Source organism: Chiloscyllium plagiosum, chromosome 2 (assembly GCF_004010195.1).
Source record: "Chiloscyllium plagiosum isolate BGI_BamShark_2017 chromosome 2, ASM401019v2, whole genome shotgun sequence".
Taxonomy (NCBI): Eukaryota; Metazoa; Chordata; class Chondrichthyes; order Orectolobiformes; family Hemiscylliidae; genus Chiloscyllium; species Chiloscyllium plagiosum.
This window is the reverse complement of record NC_057711.1, coordinates 7452358-7472788: the sequence shown is the minus strand read 5'-3', so window position 1 is coordinate 7472788 and position 20431 is coordinate 7452358. Positions and strand designations below refer to the sequence as shown.

Below are 20431 nucleotides of genomic sequence, written 5' to 3'. Positions count from 1 at the left end.
CCTGCCTGAGATAGGAGTGAAGGAGGAATGAGGTTCTGCTGAGCAGCAAGAGGATAAATTAGAAAACAGATCCAAAAAGATGATACTCTCCTGATTACTATATGAGCCATGAGTTAATTGGTGCAGGGTTAATAAGGTAAAGAGGTATACACATGGCTCAAAGATTGGTGTAGGAGAAACGGGTTGGAATTCATGGGACATTAGCATCAGTCTTGGTGAAGGAGTCGTAGAGCCATAGAGTCCTAGAGCACGGAGATAGGCTTTTTGGCCCAAACTGGTCTGTGCTGACCAAAATGTCTATCATCGCTAACCCCATTTCCCTGCACTTGGCCCATAGCCTTCTAATCCTTCCCTATCCATGTATTTGCCCAAATGCCTTTTAAATGTTGTTAATGTACTCACCTCAACCACTTCTGCTGGCAGCTCATTCCATATGTGTACCACCCTCTGTGTAAAAACGTTGTCCTTCAGGTTCTTTTTATTCTTTCCCCTCTAACCTTAAACTGATGCCCTCTAGTCCTCAATTCCCCAACCCTGGGAAAAAGAGATGTTCCAGAGTCCTGGAAAGTCGCATCGTTGTGGCTATGGATAGGGTTTTAAACTAAATAGTGGGGGTATGGGTTCAGTTGCATGGAAATTATGGAAAATGTTGAACGTTATTAAAGTTTCCAGAACAAGTAATAGGACAGAGAGTGTGGAAATGGTCAGGAAACTAACTTCAGACACAGTGATTGAGGAGACAATTATGAGAATGGGGACAGTCAATGCAGGACTGAGGGTGTTGCACTTAAATGCATGTGTGTACAAAACATGGTGAATGAGCCTGTAGCGCAGATTGAAATTGGCGGTTACAATGTTGTGGGTATCACAGAGACATGGCTGCAAGGGGATCAGGGCTAGGTACTAAACATCCAAGGATACATGTCCTGTCGAAAGGACAGACAGGTGGGTAGTGGGGGAGGGGTTGCCTTGTTCATCAGAAATGAAATTAAATTGATTACAAGAAGTGATACAGAGTCAGAAGGCATACAATCTATGTGGGTTGAGTTTAGGAACTGGAAAGGAAGCTTGACGGGAGTTGTGTACAGGCCTCCTTGCAGTAATCAGGATGTGGGAAAGGACCGAAATCAGGAGATAGAAAAACTGCATCAGTTTTCACAGTGGAAGACACCGACAGCATACCAGAACTTCAAGAAATGAGTGTAGTGTCCATCACTAAGGAGAAGGTGCTGGGGAAATTGGAAGGCTGTGAATTAATCGACTGGATCAGATGTTCCGAATTTGATAGCTGAGAAGATTGTGAAGTCACTGGTGATCTTTCCGCAAAGTCAGATAAAGGCGAGCTAGTGGACATGATGTATTTGGATTTCCAAAAGACTTTCGACAAGATGCCGCAAAGGAACCTGCTAAATAAGAGCCCATAGTGTTAGGGGTAAGGTACTGGTGTAGATAGAGGATTGGCTGACTGGCAGAGTGCAGAAAATAAGGTCAAAGGGGTCTTTTTCAGGATGGCAATGGATGACTAATGGGGTCTGTAAGGGGACCACATCTATTTACATCATATGTTAATGATCTAGATGAAGGAATAGAGGGCATTGTTGCTAAGTTTGCAGATGGCACAAAGATAGGTGGAGGGACAGGTAGTTTTGAGGAAGTGGAGAAGCTGCAGAAAGGCTTGATTATGCTAGGAGAGTGGGGAAAGAAGTGACAGATGGAATACAATGTGGCAAAGTGTGAGATTACGCACTTTGATAGGAAAATTAGAGGCATAGACTATTTTCGAAATGGGGAAAGACTTTGTAAATCTGAAGCACAAAGGGATTTGGGAGTTCTAGTTCAGGAATCATTTCAGGCCAATATGCAGATTCAATTGCAGTTAGGAAGGCAAATGTAATGTCAGCGTGCTTTTCAGGAGAGCTAGAATGCAAGAGCTGGGATGTACTACTGAGGCTGTATCAGGCTCTGGTCAGACTGCATTTGGAATATGGTGAGAAGTTTTGGGTCGTGTATCTAAGGGAGGATTCGCTGGCCGTCCACAGGAGGTTTACAAGAATGAACCAAAGGATGAAGGTCTTGTCAAAAGAGGAGCGCTTGAACACTCTGGGTCTGTACTTAAAGCAGTTTAGAGGGATGAAGGAGGATCTGCCTGAAACTTACAGAAAACTGAGAGGCCTGGACAGATTAGATGCGGGAAAAAAAAAGTTTCCACTAATTGGAGAGATTAGTACGTGAGCGTGTAGCCTCAGAGTGAAGAGACAACCCTTTAGAACTGAGGAGGAATTTTTCAGAGGGTGTTGAATCTGTGGAACTCATTGCTGCAGAAGGTTGTGGAGGCTGAGCCGTTGAGTGTTTATAAAACAGAGGTAGCTAAATGAAAAAAAAAAGAAAAAATGTGTTTGCTGGAGATCAGAAACAAAAACAGAAATTGCCAGAAAATCTCAGCAGGGATGGTAGTATCTGTGGAGAGAAATCAGAGTTAAAGTTTCAGCTCCAGTGACCTTTCCTCAGAAAATATTAGCCATGATTTAATGATAGAGCAGACTCGATGGACTGAATGGTTTAATTCTGTTCCTATACCTTATGGTCTTACAGAGAAAATTCCTATCATACACAGTGCCATTTGCACAGTTTCTTCTAATTCTATCACTTCAACATTTGAAATAAAAATATTGAAACTAATTCTGTTTGCAAAGAAGCAAGAACTATTTACGTATATTCTATTTTCATCAATGTAGATTGCGCTATGTCTGCCAAAGCAAGCTGAAAATTACAACTCACAGTATGTCTAGTGAATAAAAAAAGCACAATATGAACTCTGGTTGGAAAGGTCTTGAATGAGTCAAAATATTTGCTCAAAGTATCTTAGAACTTCTGATTGTGTTTCAATCTGTTTTTAAGGTGATGTGGAATGTCCTACTGTACTCGTTGTTCGACTGCAGAGAGGGAGGGTTAACATTATAATCTCCCTCACTGACATTCGCATGAATACAAGTGCTGAGAGATGTCAACTACGGTGACAGATTTCAAGTCAAACTTTCTAATTTGAATGCACTCTCAGAGTCGTTGAAGTCTATGGCATAGAAGAAAGCTCTTCAGCCCAAGATGTCTGTTCTGGTCAAAAACAACTACCTAAACTATTCTAATCCCACTTTCCAGTACTTGGCCCATGGCTTTACATATCCTGCCATCACAGATACACGTCTAACCTCCTTATCTATAATCCTGTCTTATCGGACAACTGTTTGCCATAAGTTAGGTATTTGCTGAGTGATTTACTTTCGGAACTGCATTGTCATCTTTTGTTGGTTAAGGATGCGAATCCCAACTCTATGTATTCATCTGAAATAAGTGGGAAAATGAGAGACAGAAACTGCATGAAGAACATTTTATTTTTACAGTTTGAATTTGACAAAAATTAAAGTATCTGCTTATTTGGTTTCCCTCCAGTGTCAAACACAGCACTTTTGATTAATTCACTTTGAGTAACACCACAATATATCAGTAGTTATTTGAGCCAAACACAAGTTTTTAGCCTTATCAGGTGTGGTATTTGGAAGATAGTGATATTGGACCTATTGCCACTGGAACGCAGAAAGCTAAATGAGATTCAATTAAGGTTTTATCACATGACCAGAGGCAGCTTGACACCATTTATAGGAAGCAGCTTGCTGCATTGGGAACCCATCTACCACACTTAACATTCAGAACCTCCACCAACAGTGCACAGTGATAGCAGTGTGTCTCACAATAAAGATACACTGCAGCAACTCACCAAGTTCCTCTAACACTATCTTCCAAATCCATGACCACTTCCATCTAGAAGGCCAATGGCAGGGTTGAGAGTGTGGTGCTGGAAAAGCACAGCAGGTCAGGCAGCATCTGAGGAACAGGAGAATCGAAGTTTTAGGCATAAGCCCTTCATCAGGAAGGTCAAGGGCAGCAGATATATGGGAACACCATATATCAAGTTCCCCTCCATGCCACATTGTCCCTTCACGATTGCTGGGTCAAAATCCTGGAATTCCTTCCCTAATAATACACGGATGATCCTACACCTTGAGAACTGTAGTAGATCAAGGAAGTGGTTCACCACCCCACCTTTCAAGGGCAATTAGGGATTCTACAAGAGCCATCCACATCCTAAGAATATGGGATTTCCCCCCATAACTCTTGATTCCTTATTGATTAAAAATCTGTTTGCCTCAGCCTTTAATGACCGACCCACAGCAGCCCTTTTATGGTAAAGAATTCTGCATATTCACAACCCTCAGAGAAGAAATTTCTCCTCATCTCTGAAATTTTTAGCACCTGTGGATAGTACTCTGGGGTAATTGAAAACTGTTTATATTTTTCTAGCTCCTTCAGCATTGTAAACCATCCAAAGACACTTTTCAGGAACACTATCAATGTTTGACATGAAGGCACCTAAGGTGATATTGTGTCCGATGAGCAAAAGCCGTGACCAACATGAGAGGTTTTAAAGGACTTCTCAAACAGACCATTGACCAGAAACTCAAGTGGACACAGTGGCTGCAAGAACAGGCCAGAGAGTGAGGCAAGTAACGTACCTCCTGACTCCCCAAATCCTGTCCATTATCTACAAGATACAAGTTGGGAGTGTGATGGAATACTCCCACTTGCCTGAATGGGTACAGCCCGCTTAATTGGCACCACATGCACTCCCTCAACACCAATGCTCAGTAGCAGCAGTGCGTACAATGTATAAGATGCATCGTAGAAATTCGCCCAAGACCCTCCGCCAGCACCTTCCAAACCCATGACCACTTCCACCTAGAAGGACAAGTAGATATGTGGGAATACCACCACCTGCAGGTTCCCTTCCAAGCACCTCACCATCCTGACTTGGAAATATATCACCGTTCCTCCACTGTGCTGAGTCAAAACCCTGGAACCTACCTACAGCATTTGAACTGGGGTGGTTCAGGAAGGCATCTCACCACCACCTTCTGAAGGACAATTAGGAATGGGCAACAAATGTATTCCCAGGCAACGGCGCCATGTCTCGCGGGTGAATTAAAAAACCTTAAATATCGACTTCTTCCCCTCCTCCTGCTGCCTGGCTGGCTGTGTTCCTCCAGCCTCCTGCTTGTCTACCTTGGATTCCAGCATCTGCAATTTTTTTTGTCTCAAATGAAAAGCAAAGGCTGGGAAATAGGATTTTTCATTATAAATGGTTTGCAGCTCTGCAGTGCTAATCTCATGCGATTTTCCCAATATTTGCGCCAATGCCCACATCGCTCATGTTCCTTGTAAGACTCTACCCACAGAGTTTAGTGCACATCGAGAGTGCACTGGGAATTCTTAGGGCTCCCGACGGGAGATTTGTGTGATACACTGAGCATCCAGCTACCAGGAGATGTGGACCAATGTACTGAATTAAGTCTCAAACTGGCTGATGCAGAAGTGGGAGGTCAGTCAGACAATAAAACTCGGTTTTCCGAAAGAAAATCACAAAGGCACCATTCTGAAAGAAGTGACCTTTCACTCTTTACACAAGGAACTGTTCTTCTGAACATTCAACATGAATTTTGAGACAGTAAGGACTGCAGATGCTGCACACTCATTCAACATGAACTTGCTTATTTACCCTGATTGTTGCTTTTACTATGGTTTGACATGAAACAGTTGAAAGTGCAAGAACATTCAATTAAACTAACGGTTTGGCAAATGAAACGGTTATAAAATGATAATCGCAAGAGGACGTTAATTTTTGATTTGCTTCGTGAGGTGATGGATCATTCTAAGTCTATCCTTTCCAGTAAGATGCTCTACGCAGATCCTTTGATGAGTGCAGCCAGCCTCTGCAAACCCTGTAAGGGATAAGAAACATGCCGATGAGGAAGCCTCATTCTGTCATTTGATATCTTTATTTTTTGCGATGACAGTGTCCCCTCCAGAGTGCCACTTTTCGACACTGCTTCCTATTACTATATCATTTTAGAAATTGTACATCCCAGAAATATTTCTAGCAGCATTTGTGGAGTAAAAGCAGAGTTAACGTTTCAGAACTTCAGATGAACTGAAGAGGGGCTGCTGGACTTGAAAGGTTAACTGTGCTTTCTCGCTCCACAGATGCTGCCAGGCCCGCTGAGATTCTTCGAAAATTTCTATGTTTACTTTAGATGCCCAGGTCTTGCTCAGGTCTTTGTGCTATTCCAGCACAGAAACAGGCCGTTTGACTGTTTATTCCAGTAAGTCAACAGCCCGAGAGCCCAAATCACCTCTCAGACTCTACAGAGTGAAGGTAAGTGTGTAAGATAAATGGGTGAGGGAGTAAACTAGCAGGTGGGTGAAGGGTGGTGTTGGAAATATGTGAGTGGCAGAGTGCCAAGTGGGTGGGTGAGGAGGCAGGCCGCCAGGTGGGTAGGTGAGGAGGCAAAGTGGCAGGTGGGTAGGTGATGGGGCAGAGTGGCAGGTGGGTAGGTGAGGAGGCAGGGTACTAGGTGGTGGGTGAGAAGGCAGAGTGGCAGGTGGGTGAATGAGGAAGCAGGGTGCAGTTGTGTCAGGGTTAGAAGGCAGAGTGCCAGGTGGGTGGGTGAGGAGGCAGTGCCAGGTGGGTAGCTGATGAGGCAGAGTAACAGCTGGGTGAGGAGGCAGGGTGCTAGGTGGGTGGGTGAGAAGGCAGAGTGCCTGGTGGGTGGGTGAGGAGGCAGGGTGCCAGGTGGGTGGGTGAGGAGGCAGGATGCCAGGTGGGTGGGTAAGGAGGCAGATGTACCCTCTTCCATTCCTTTATCTTGCGTGTAATTACCTATTTCCTTTTAGAAGTGTTGATAAGCCCTCTTTAACAGCAGCTTCTACGGCTGCAATCATTGACACTTGGGAGGACAAGGACAACAGACATGTGCAAACACGGCCATCTGCAAGTTCCCCTCTCAGCGATACACCATCCAGACTTCAACCCACACTACCGTTCCCTCAGCCAACTCAAAATCCTGGGAGTCCCTTTCCACACACCTTGTGGGTATCTATCCCCACCACTCTAAGTAATTATAGCTGGTCAAGAAGGTAGCTCACCACCACCATCTCCAGGGCAGTTAGGGATGGGCAGTGCCAGCCCAACATGTGATGCCCACATCCTGTGAAGGTGAGGAAGAGACTTGATTAAATCAGTGAATTAATAATAAAAAAAGCATTTACCTCGTCCATTTCTTCAGGGCTGGAAATGGAGAAAGCAGCTCGGAGATACGAACATGGTGCTGAACTGTCAGTCATGAACACTCGACCAGGCACAAGCAGTACCTGAGGAGAGGCGGACAAACCCAGTTTCAGCAGGAGTCACTTTCTGATGCATTCAAAATACGATGGACCAAGGTTAAGAAAGGAGGCAGACGGTGAAAGGAATAAGCAGGAGATCTTGCCTTGCTCACAGTCTGAGTGAAGGATAACTCCAGCAGGCCCACAGAGGGTTAATTCACTGGAGACTAGATTTCCCCCTCCACCTGTGTTGAAGACACCCAACCCTCAATCTCTGAGCATTGGCGGCCAGTCTGATTGGCCAGGATCTCTGCTGGCTCAGCAGCGCCAGTGGCAACAGTGGACAGGACAGGAACTACAAGGCGCATCCCTCCAAAGCCCTTCAGGTCCCAGAGACCAGGACAGTGAAGGCATGAGCAGGAGATCTTCCAGCACGGTGTGGAGGGGTCCCATCAGCAAGTAGGGAAAGGGTGAGTGGAAGTCTCGATGGAGCGGCTGGATTGACATTTGTAGGGAAGTGTCCGTAGGGAGCAGACCTTGGTGAATGGGATTTGGATTGGGGGTGAGGATGTCAGGTATGGACACAAGGCTCTTGAGAAAGAGGCCGACCTAGCCTCCCACTCAAAGCTGGAATGAGGTGACCTGTTGACTTTCCCACCCTCGCCTGTCCCCTGCTCCTGAAGATGCCTGGGGCAGTCCAGAACCAGGGCCCACATTCTAAGGACGTGGGTGAGCTCATTTCAGGCCTTTGTTACTCCTCCAACATCTGCTCTCTTTGTAACAATAAGCTGCCTCTGGACGCCTGCTGGGTCTCATGTCCCATTTGGTAAATGTCAAATGTAAATTTCTCATGAGGAGATGAAGAGAAATTGTATTACACAGAGAATGGGGAGCCTGGGGAATTCTCTCCCAAGAAAGCCAAAATATTGAATGTTTTAAAGGAGTTAGATATAGTTCTTAGAGATAAAGGGGTCAAAGGGTGGGAGGAGAAAGCAAGAACCTGACTTTGATGATCAGCCATGATCATCTTGAATGGTGGAGCAGGCTTGAAGGGCTGAATGGCCTACTCCTGTTCCCATTTTCCATGTTTCTATACAGCCTTACAATTGAGGCAGTTCTGCAGTGACAGACCACTGATGGGACCTTGGCTGGGCTTGGGGTGGCCAGGCCGGTGTAGGCTTTGCCCTTTTGTGTTAAATAGCAGATAGGGTGTGGGCTAGCAGGAGGGTCAGGAAGGGCATTCAGGGAATTATCCTGACCCCGCCACCCCCTCCCCTGGACTGGGACATCCAGCCTAGAATCAAATGTTCAAGGGCACCCCAACTGATTAGAAATAAGAACTGGGTCCAAAGGTAGGAAGAGAGTTCAGGATGAGGGATTTTGATAGAAAATCGGTAAACATTGCATCTAAAGTGGCTGTATGCCACTCACGTGACAGAAATTGCACCTCATGAGTGCTTTTCAGGTAAAAGGTTCTGCATTTCAAGGAGCTTAGCCCAATGGCCTTGAAGACATTCTGATCCCTTATCACGAGGGAGACACTGAACTGAACATGACTGTCACGTAAACAAGTGTTAGTCCCTTGTGGAGATGCCAATGGGACATCTGCTTGAGACCTTTTTCTGGATGTCCGCTCTATATCATGTTCCTTTTGTCAAGTCAGAAGAAAGGGCCATGAATCCTTGATTTGCTAAAATGTATCTTCAAGTGGCGATTGGAGTGGTGGGTGCATGGGGATTGGGCAAGGGAGATGTGTAGGGGCAGGAAGTTCGCAAGGGTGTTCTTCCTGGATCCTCAATACTACATAGGCCACATTCTTCTCCTCCTCCTGATCTCTTTAAAACAACAAGCTGCCTCTGGAAACGTGTTAAGGGCCACTTGGGAACAATCTTTAGGCCTTCAATGTAGGATGAGGGTGAGGAGGAAGGAGTGAGGGAGACGGGAGTGAAGATGATGGGAAGGCGGTGAAGAAAAAGAGATGAAGGGGTGTGGAGGCTAAAGAGGCGGGGACAGTATCTTAATTAAATAAAAATACATGGAGGAATTTTATTATTTAATTGAATACCTAGAGCACATAAAGAGAGCTGGGGCATGATGGATAACAGGTAGAAGCAGACACGATAATGCTGAATTCTCTGCATTATAAATATATTATCAAAATGAATTAATGGCTAATTTTTATCCTCTACTGACTGACTTGGGATTGAATTAAAAGGGTAAAGGGGGGGCAGGGTGAAAAAGGGGGGAACGTGAAGGAGGAGAGTGTGAAATGGAGAGGAGAGGGAGATCGAAGAAGAGAAAATGAAGAGCAAAAGCAAGGTTATCTAAGATTATAAAGGGACCTTGATTGATTGGGTCAATGGGCTGAAAATTGGCAGATGGAGTTTAATTTGGATAAATGCAAGGTATTACATTTTGGTAAAACAAACAAAAGCAGGTCTTATACAGTTAATGATTGGGCCCTGGGCAGCTTTGTCGAACAGGTAGGCTTCAGAGTTCAGGTACATTATACTTTGAAAATTGTGTCACAAGCAGACAGGGTGGTTAAGAAGGCATTTAGCACGCTTGCCTTTTATTGCTCAGACCTGTGAATACAGGAGTTGGGACATAATGTTGAGGTTGTACAGGACATTGGTGATGTCACTTTTAGAGAACTGTGTGCAGTTCTGGTTGCCCTACTACAGGAAGAATATCATTAAATTGACAAGGGTTTAGAAAAGATTTACCAGAATGTTGCCAGGATCGGACGGTTTGAGTTATAAGGAGAGGCTGGAAAGACTAGGCCTTTCTTCACTGGAGTCAAGATTAGAGTGGTGCTGGAAAAACACAGCAGGTCAGGCAGCACCCAAGGAGCAGGAAAATTGCGTTTCGGGCAAAGGCCCTTCTTCAGGAACCTTTCTTCAATGGAACATACGAGGTTGAGGGGTGACCTTATAGAGGCTAATAAAATAATGAGGGGCATATATAATGTGAATAGAAAAGGTCTTTTCCCCAGGGTGGGGATCTTCAAAACTAAGGGGCATATTTTGAGAGGAGAAAGATTTAAAAGGGATATGAGGGGCAACTTTTTAACAGAGGGTGATGTGTATATGGAATGAGCTACCAGAGGAAGTGGCAGTTGCAACATTTAAAAGACGTTTAGACAGGTACATGAATAGGAAAGGTTTGGAGGGACGTGGGCCAAGTGCAGGCAAATGGGAGTGGTTTGGGAAACCTGGTTGGTATGGATGAGTTGGAATGAAGGGTCTGTTTCCGTACCACATGATCTATCACTCAAAGTTTCCATCAGATCGATGCATGTTGCCAGGGGAATTGCCTTCAACAGTTTGTACACTACCTCTTTTTCTATGGCTTTCTCCGAGATGAGTTGTTGCGTGTCTGGGATTTTGTTCAGCTTCATCCAGAAGAACATGCCTGCACTGGGGACCTGCCAATCAGCTACATCTTGAAGGAACACAAGCATTACAGAGAAAGAATCATTCAATATTCACCAAAGCGAATGCCATAAACTTGCATCAAACTGTTACCTTGGCTCGGAGAACTAAAAACAAAATGACTGGAAAGATAGGAAGGAAGATAGAGTGGCACAGTGGCTCAGTGGTTAGCACTGCTGCCTCATAGCACCAGAGACCTGGGTTGGATTCCAGCGTCAGCTGACTGCCTGTGTGGAGTTTGCACATTCTCCCCACGCCTGTGAGGATTTCCTCTGGGTGCTCCAGTTTCCCTCCACAGTCCAAAGATATGCAGTTTAGGTGAATTGGCCATGCTATATTGCCCGTAGTGTTCAGGGATGTGGAGGTTAAGTGCACTAGTCAGAGGAAATATAGAGTAGTAGGGGAGGGAAGGGCAGTGGGTCTGGGTGGGATACTCTTCAGAGGGTCAGTGTGGACTTGTTGGGCCAAATGGCCTGTTTCCACACTATAGGGATTCTATGAAGACAGGAAAAAGTGTGATTTGCATGGTTCACCTCTTCAATCACTGAAGAGAATAAATTAGTAGATATGGAACAATGTGTTGAGAAAATCATTCCTGTTCTATGGAGAGGGGAATCTTTAGTCATGTCTTCACAGGAAGACAAGAAATAAGAGCAAATGTTGAGCCGGTTTTCCCATTTAGTATGCTAATTGATGATCTTGGATTTCGACTCCATTTTCCCACCCACTCGCTCTAGCTTTGGATTCTCGGACAGACTGGAAATCAATGCCGGTCTTCCTAGTATTCAACAGTGGAACATCCACTGGTAGAGAACTTCAAAGGTTTTGAAGGTTTTGAAAGGAGACATTTCTCCTCACCCAAGTTTCTAAATGATCAACCTCTTATCCTGAGATGTGCCCAAATGCTCCACATTCCCCAGCCAGGGGAAGCATGGGACAAAATTATTAATTTATAATTATCTTTAAACGGGGGAGAAAAGAGAAATAATAGTTGAGATGAAAGTTTTCTTCGGAATTTAGTCTGACGATGAGACAGGTCAAGCAATCGGATTTGAAAACAAAAAATGCTGGAAATCACAGGCAATATCCATAGAGAGCGACAGAGTCAAGATAACTCCTAACATACATAGAACATAGAACATTACAGTGCAGTACAGGCCCTTCGGTCCTCGATGTTGCACTGCCCTGTCATACTAATCTGAAGCCCATCCCACCTACACTATCCCATGTACATCCATATGCCTGTCCAATAACGACTTAAATGCACTTAAACTTGGCGAATTTATTACTGATGCAGGTAAAGCATTCCATACTCTTACTACTCTCTGAGTAAAGAAACTACCTCTGACATCTGTCTTATACCTATCTTCCCTCACTTTAAAATTGTGTCCCCTTGTGTTTGCCGTTCCCATACTTGGAAAAAGGCTCTCCCTGTCCACCCTATCTAATCCTCTGATTATATTGTATGTCTCTATTAAGTCACCTCTCAACCTTCTTTTCTATAACGAGAACAGCCTCAAGGCCCTCAGCCTTTCCTCGTAAGACATTCCTTCCATACCAGGCAACATCCTAGTAAATCTCCTCCTTTCCAAAGCTTCCACATCCTTCTTATAATGCGGTGACCAGAACTGTACACAATACTCCAAGTGTGGCCGTACCAGATCTTTGGACAGCTGCAGCATAACCTCCTGGTTCCGGAACTCAATCCCTCTATTAATAAAGGCCAAAACACTGTATGCCTTCTTAACAACCCTGTCAATCTGGGTGGCAACTTTCAGGGATCTGTGTACATGGACACCCCCTCATCCAGGTCATTTATAAAAATGACGAACAGCAGTGGACCCAACACCGACCCTTGGGGTACGCCGCTAGTAACTGGACACCAAGATGAACATGTTCCATCAATTACAACCCTCTGTTTTCTTTCAGCAAGCCAATTACTGATCCAAACTGCTATGTCTCCCAAAATCCCATTCCTCTGCATTTTGTATAATAGCCTACTGCGGGGAACATTATCGAAGACCTTGCTGAAATCCATATACACCACATCAACCGGTTTACTCTCATCTACCTGTTTGGTCACTGTCAAAAAACTCAATGAGATTCGTTAGGCACGACCTACCCTTCACAAAACCGTGCTGACTGTCCCTGATCAGATTATTCTTTTCTAGATGGTTATAAATCCTATTAGAACTCTTTATTAGAACTGATGTAAAGTGTGGAGGGGGCGGCATTTATGCTTTAGTAGGAGTTAGGGTTGGAGTACTGGTGGAGACAGAATGTTAATAGGTCAGATTAAGTGATTGGAATGGCAGAACACTGGTGTATCTAACTGCCAAACTGGAAAGAATAGACAGTCCCCACTGGGGTGGGGGGAGGGGAGAGAGGATATGGTGACAGAGAATCTTCAGCACCTTTTTGTTTTCAGTATAGATTCTAGCATCTGCAGTGGTTTGCTCCTATTAATAACTGGACCTTTCAACCTCAGCATGCTGACTGACCATCAGTGTGATTCGCTTTCTAATCTCCTCAATTCTCCACTTACATTGAATGATTACGTGAGACCACAAAACCATGAGATGTCGGAGAAGAAGTAGGCCCTTCAGCCCATCGAGTCTGCCCCACTATACAATAAGATCATGGCTGATCTAATAATTCGCAACTCCACTTTCCTGTCTTTTCCCCACAAACCTTTTGTTGGCCTTCCTGATTCAAAATCTATCTCCACCATGATTATTTTTAATGACCCAGCCGTGACAACTCTCTGCAACAGAGCTCCACAGATTTACAACCGAGTTCACACATCTAAGACAGAGATGGGGAGAAATTGTTTTCTCTCAGAAGGGGTGTGAGCTCCCCTTCTTGGCCACTGAGGGCTGTCGAGGTTGGGACATTAAGTATATTTGAGGTTGAGATCGATTTTTAATCAGGAAGGGAATCAAGGGTGATGGTTGGAAGTGGAGGGAAAGTGGGGTTGAGGATGATCAGATCCGCCATGATCTCATTGAATGGCAGAGCAGACTCGACGGGCTGAATGGTCTACTGCTGTTCCTATGTCCTACGGCTTCTCTTTTGTTCCAATGCTCCCATCTGCGTTTCCCTGGAGTGGGATCACATAGTGTCCACTGGTACGTGGAACATTCAGTCTTTCTCTAACACAGCAGGCACTGAATGGACAGAAGTTGTTCACTGACATCTGAAACACTTTAATTTATAACTAAGTTCATGGAGATACCCATCAAATGTCAGCAGTTTAATTAACGTTGGAGCATTGGTTCTCCTCTAAGTGAGGGATGTGCACTCTCCCACTTCTGCAAGTGGGAGGACCATAAGAAATAGGAATGGGATTAGGCCATTTGGCCCCGTTGAGCCTGCTCTGCCATTCAATAGGATGATGGCTACTCCATCACTCCTGACATTCACTTTCCTGCCTTTTCCCTGGAACTCTTGATTCCCTGAAAGATCTAGAATCTATCTATCTCAGTTTTAAATATATTAATTTGGTGTTTAGTGATCAGTCTAGACATGATGGGCCAAATGGCCTATTTTGATGCTTTATGACTAGATTAGATTAGATTCCCTTCAGGCCCTTTGGCCCAACAAGTTCACACTGACCCTCTGATGAGTAACCCACCCAGACCCATTGCCTACCCTATATTTACCCTTGACTTGGCAATTTAGCATGGCCAATACACCTGACCTGCACATCTTTGGATTGTGGGAGGAAACCGGAGCACCCAGAGGAAACCCACGCAGACACGAGGAGAATGTGCAAACTCCTCACAGACAGTCACCCGAGGCTGGAATTGAACCTGGGTCCCTGGCGCTGTGAGGCAGCAGTGCTAACCACCGAGTCACAGTCCACCCCACACTGCGCCACTGTGCCGCCCCCATCTATGACTCTGCTCCCACAGCTCTCTATTGGCAAGGAGTCCCAAAAACTCACAACCCTCTTAGAGAAGCATTTACCCTGATAAGCCCTTTAAGAATTCAATATGTTTCATGGAATCATACAATCCTTATAGTGTGGAAGCAGGCCATTCGGCCAACTCAGTCCACACCACCCCTCTGAAGAGCATCCCACCCAGACCCCTCCTTGTAACCCTGCATTTCCCACCCAACCTACACATCTCTTTTTCCACTGAGGATCACCTCTCATCCTTTTCAACTCCAGTGAGTAGGTTAGCCTTTGCTCATCAGGCAATCCCTCCAGCGGTTACTGGGTGATAGGTCCAGTTTAAAAAGATTACACTGTTTGTTTGGATCTAACCCTGAATTTTATGCTGACTATACTTGATGAAGCATTTCCTCTATGCTACAAGGAGCTGTGTTAATGTTCATTCCATTTTTTTTAAACAATGATAGTTTAATTTGCCAGCATTACCTTTAAGCCATCTTTCTGCAGACTTATGCATGGCATCTCGCTGCGTTCTGTAAAACTGCACCACCCTGTCATAAATTGAACGGAAAAGAAGAAATTCAAAACCTGTTGGCATTTGCTGTCCAGTTCTTCCTTTGCTAGAAGCAACATCAATTCATGTGCTCTCAGGATAAAGGAACATGTCTGAGGATTTGCATCTGTTTTTCCTTTTGAACAGAAGCGTGCAGAGAAAGCATTTCCCGGTGCATTCTCCATAGCAATGCCCAACCAATAAGACTGGATAATGCCAACCACTCAGTATGTTTTTCTTCATGGAGTCTGATTTGTTGCTCCTTTTGAAATTTGGCATTCTTGCATCTGTCCTGAGGATTGCAGAATGGAAAGCTTTCACAGTGTGTCTCTTTCTTTAACAATACTAACACAGCTCCTCATTCAAGTCTTTTAAAACAATGCATAATTCTGGTTGCAATGATTTTGAATAAATCTCAGGTTGATTATTCCGTCTGTGATCTTGAATGCAATTGACAATTTGCACCAAATAAGAAGGGATTTTCTGCTGGGGCTCATACACACCAGGACTTGGGATAAACCTGACTCATAGAGAGAGAGAGAGAGAAAGAGAGAGTGATCGGGCAGAGAGAGTCAGATAGAAAACGAGAGGGACAGAGAGAGAAAGCGACAGGCAGAGAGATGGGAGAGAGAGAGATGGGACAGAGAGAGAGGGACAGACAGAGAGGTGGGACAGATATAGAGAGAGATGGGACAGTGAGAGAGAGGGATAGACAGAGAGCAGGACAGACAGAGAGATGGGACAGACAGAGAGAGAGATGGGACAGTGAGAGACAGGGACAGAGAGAGATGAGACAGAGAGAGATTGGACAGAGAGAGAGAGAGACACACAGTGGGTGTGAGATGGAACAGAGAGAGAGAGGGACAGAGTTAAACAGACAGAGAAAGATCGGGAAAGAGAAATGGGGAGAGAGAGGGATAGTGAAAGAGGGGCATAGCAAGAGAGAGAGGGATAGGGACAGAGAAGAATAAAGACAGAGAGATTGAAATGCTGAAGGAATCAGGTGGAGTGGAAGAAAAGCTAGCCAGGCTTCTGAAAGCAGAGATTGAAGGAAATTGGCAAAAGTAGCAACAGCGAGTGGTTAGGATCAGAACACAGCGTCTGACATTCTGTTGGAGGCAGGTTCAATCGAGATCGTCTCTGGTGATTTGGATGACTATCTGAAAAGGAAGACTGTGCAGGGCTGTGCGGTGAGGTTGATCGAATGGCTCCAGGTGGACTGACCATTCAGAGGGCTAGCATAGAGATATAGGCTGAATGGCCTTCTCCTACACTATAACCAATCTGAAATCTCCAAGTCTAATTTCACCCCAGTCAATCTGGACTGGGTTTCACCCAGGGCATGAGCAAAAAATGAACCTTATTAATCTTATCTCCTAAAGATCATGCTCTTAAAAATGTTCTGACCACACCTTCCAAATTCACGTTCACTTCCATCTGGAAGATACATGGGAGCACCAACACCTGCAAGTTCCCCTCCAAGCCACTCACCATCCTAACTTGGAGATATATCACGGTTTCTTCATTGCCATTGGCTCAAAATTCTGCAATTCCCTCCTTAGTTTGAGAAGGCAGCTCGCTACCACCATCTCAAGGGCAACTAGGGATGGGCCCAGCCAGTGACACCCATGTCTCATGAATGAATAAAGAAAGAGTGTATATTTTGGACCTGAAGAAGGGTTATACCTGAAACGTTGACTTCTCCATCTCCTGATGCTGCCTGGTTTGCTGTGTTCTCTCAGTCTCCTGTGTGTCTACTTTAGATTCCAGCATTTGGAGTTTTTTTTTGTCTCTAATATAGGTCTCAGCCAGCTTAAAATTAGATGTGTCTCCAGACAACAGCCCTACTTTAAGTTATCATCAGCGGCAACCCACTTGCCTCCCTGTCCAATGTCGGCACCTGATTATTCAACAATGTCTAGTTACACATCAGGATGGTCATGTTCCTTGGCTTTATGATCAGCCAGCATTCATCTCCTGAGTACACAACACTGAAAACAAAAATGAGAAAAAGAGAGCCAGACATATATTCAGAGAGAGAGTGATAGAGAAAGAGAGAGAGAGAGATTGACAGAGAAAGAGAGAGAGAAAGACAGACAGAGGAGAAAAAGAGAGATAGTGACAGAGAAAGACACATACTGACAGAGAGAGAGAGGAGAAAAAAGATGCAGAGAGAGAGAAATTGATAGAGAACGACACAGAGGGACAGAGAGAGAGAGAGACAGAGAAGGAGAAAGAGCGAGAGAGAGAAAGAGTGAGACAGAGAGAGATGGAAAGAGAGAAACACAGAGAGAAAAAGACAGCCACATAGATAGAGAGAACAGTTGTGTTTGAGAGAGAAAGAGAGAGAGAGACAGAGAAAGCAAATGAACAAAGAGAGAGAATACAAAAGAAAAGATAGGAGAGAGAAGGGAAACAGTCTGGAAGGAGAGAAAGCACGAGATGGTGGTTGAGGGACTGTGAGAGAATGAGAGCAAAAGCAAGGTAGTGCAAACGGTAGAAAAATTAAGGCTGTCTCTAGATGTCCATCCTGTGTGTATTTCCTCAGGGTGGGGCAACTGGTTTGGGTTTTACCCTGCAGAAAAGCCACCCACTTCTCCCACCTGCTCACTTATACAGTGACCCCTGCAGACAGACCATAAGACCATGAGACATAGGAGCAGAAATTAGGCCATTCTGCCCATCGAGTCTGCTCCATCATTCAATCGTGGATAAATTTCTTAACCCTATGCTCCTAATTTCTCCCCGTAACCCTTGATCACCTTGGCAATCAAGAATCTATCTCTGTCTTAAATATACTCAATACCCTGGCCTCCATAGCCTTCTATGGCAGTGAATTCCATAGATTCACCACTCTCTGGCTGAAGAAGTTTCCAGTTATCTCTGTTCTAAAAGGTCTTCCCTTTACTCTAAGCCTGTGCCCTAATCTCTCTTACCAATGGAAACATCTTCCCAACATCCACGCTGTCCAGACCATTCAGTATTCTGTAATTTTCTATTAGATCCCCCCTATCCTTCTAAATTCCATCCAGTATAGACCCAGAGTCCTCAAACGTTCCTCGTACATTAAGCTTTTCATTCCTGGGACCATTCTTGTGAACCTCCTCTGAACATGCTCCAGGGTCAGTACATCCTTCCCGAGACTTGGGGCCCAAAACTGTACACCATACTCCAAATGTGATCTGACCAGAGCCTTATAGAGCCTCAGAAGTACACCCCCTGCTTTTGTATTTAAGTCCTGTCAAAATAAATGGCGTCATTGCATTTACTTTCCTAACTACTCACTCAAGGTAAACCTGTAAGTTTACCTTGAGAGAATCCTGGATTAGGATGTCCAAGTCTCTTTGCACTTCAGACTTCTGAATTTTCTCCCCATTTAGAAAATAGTCCACACTGCTATTCCTCATATCAAAGTGCATGACTTCACAATTTCCCACATTGTACTCCATCTGTCACTTCTTTGCCCACTCTCCTAAGCTGTCCTAATCCTTCTGCAGCCTCCCTGCCTCCTCAATGCTACCTGTCCCTCTACCTATCTTTGTATCATCTGCAAACTTAGCCAGAATGCCCTCAGTTCCTTCATCTAGATCGTTAATGTATAAAGTGAAAAGTTGTAGTTCCAACACTGAGCGTTGCGAAACACCACTTGTCACTGGCTGACATCCTGAGAAGGACCCTTTTATCCCCACTCTCTGCTTTCTGTCAGACAGCCAGGCTTCTATCCATGCTGGTACCTTGACTCTGACACCATGGGCCCTTATCTTGTTCAGCAACCTCCTGAGCAGCACTTTGTCAAACAGGCATGACACCCTCCAATAATAAGTCCCAATACAGATTCTTTCCCTTAACCAATCTCTTAGTTCAGGAGAAGGGTGCAAAAGCAAGTTCTCTTCTTTAAAGCAAGATTATTAGCTGCTGAAGGAGCCTTACCTCAGACCTCACCAACCAGATTCCATGGTCCTTACCATAGTAACAGCTGTCGGTGAGTAGCTTTGCGTTCGGGCTTTTGCTGCACCAGCAACATGGGATGGTGAGGTTCTTCAGTAACCTACAGTTACCCTACAGACACCCTACAGTTTCAGGATTTGACCCAGCCTCAGTGAATGATACAGTTCAAGGCTGGACGGTGAGTAGCTCAGAGGCGATCTTATGAGAGGCAGCTTTTAAAAATATACTCTTTCATGGAATCTGAGCTCAGTCAGCAATCATTGCCTGCCCCTAGTTGCCCATGAGAAAGTGGTCGTGAGCTGCCTTCTTGAACATGAACAGGAAATAGTTTGTGACAAGCCAAATGCAGGCAGATGGGACTGGTCTGATTTGGGAATTCTGGTCAGCATGGACAAAAAGGACCGAAGGGTCTGTTGCTGTGCTGTCTGATTCTGTCCATGTAGCATAGATGTACCCACAGTGCTGTAAAGAAGGGAGTTTCCATACATCTACTACTCTTCAGCTTCTAGATGGAAGAATTCTTGGGTTTGGAAAATTTTGATGAAGTGGGTTTGGCAGGTTCACAGAATCATAAAAACGCTGGCTATTTAGCCCATCACCTCCATCCTGGCTCTCGAGCAAGCATTCTGATTCAGTTCCATTCTCCTGCCTTTGCCCCATGATCCTTGCACATTATTTGAAAAGAAGCAAGTATTCAATGTCCCTCCCTAATGTCTCAATTGAATGCACCTCCACCACATTTCCAGTCAGTGCACTCCACACCCCAACCACTCACTGTGCAGAAACATTATTTCCTCTTCTCATGTTTGCAATTCATTTTAATTTTCTCTTGTTGCTGCAGCACACTGGTCAAGCCATATTTGGGATGTCTTGTTTTAATAATCATTTCCAATGAAGACTATCTCCACTTCCATTAAAGTAGTGACTCCTCAACCACAGAGAACTTCATTCAGCTCTTCTGACTTTTAGAGTCATAGAGATGTATAGCATGGAAACAGACCCTTCGGTCCAACCTGTGCATGCTGACCAGATATCCCAACCCAATCTAGTCCCACCTGCCAGCACCCGGCCCATAACCCTCCAAACCCTTCCTATTCATATACCCATCCAAATGCCTCTTAAATGTTGCAATTGTACCAGCCTTCACCACATCCTCTGGCAGCTCATTCCATACACGTACCACCCTCTGCGTGAAAAAGTTGCCCCTTAGGTCTCTTTTATATCTTTCCCCTCTCACCCTAAACCTATGTCCTGTAGTTCTGGACTCCACGACCCCAGGGAAAAGACTGTCTATTTATCCTATCCATGCCCCTCATAATTTTGTAAACCTCTATAAGGTCACCCCTCAGCCTCCAACACTCCAGGGAAAACAGCCCCAGCCTG

General features: G+C 44.8%; 1 protein-coding gene across 3 annotated transcripts in view; it reads right to left on the bottom strand.

Moving 5' to 3' along the window:
* Positions 1–5483: 5483 nt before the first annotated feature.
* The window catches only part of aadat (aminoadipate aminotransferase), an 82396-nt gene continuing 67448 nt past the window's right edge, over positions 5484–20431 (bottom strand). For 2 of the 3 annotated variants that reach the window (XM_043703414.1, XM_043703404.1), the window contains 4 exons: positions 15034–15098; positions 10553–10659; positions 7159–7260; positions 5484–5831 (listed from right to left, as the gene is read on the bottom strand). In XM_043703414.1, the coding sequence (XP_043559349.1) occupies positions 5790–5831; positions 7159–7260; positions 10553–10659; positions 15034–15098 (316 nt within the window). In that variant the 3' untranslated portion in view covers positions 5484–5789. The remainder of the gene's footprint in view (positions 5832–7158; positions 7261–10552; positions 10660–15033; positions 15099–20431) is intronic. The other variant, XM_043703424.1, reaches the window with a different exon arrangement.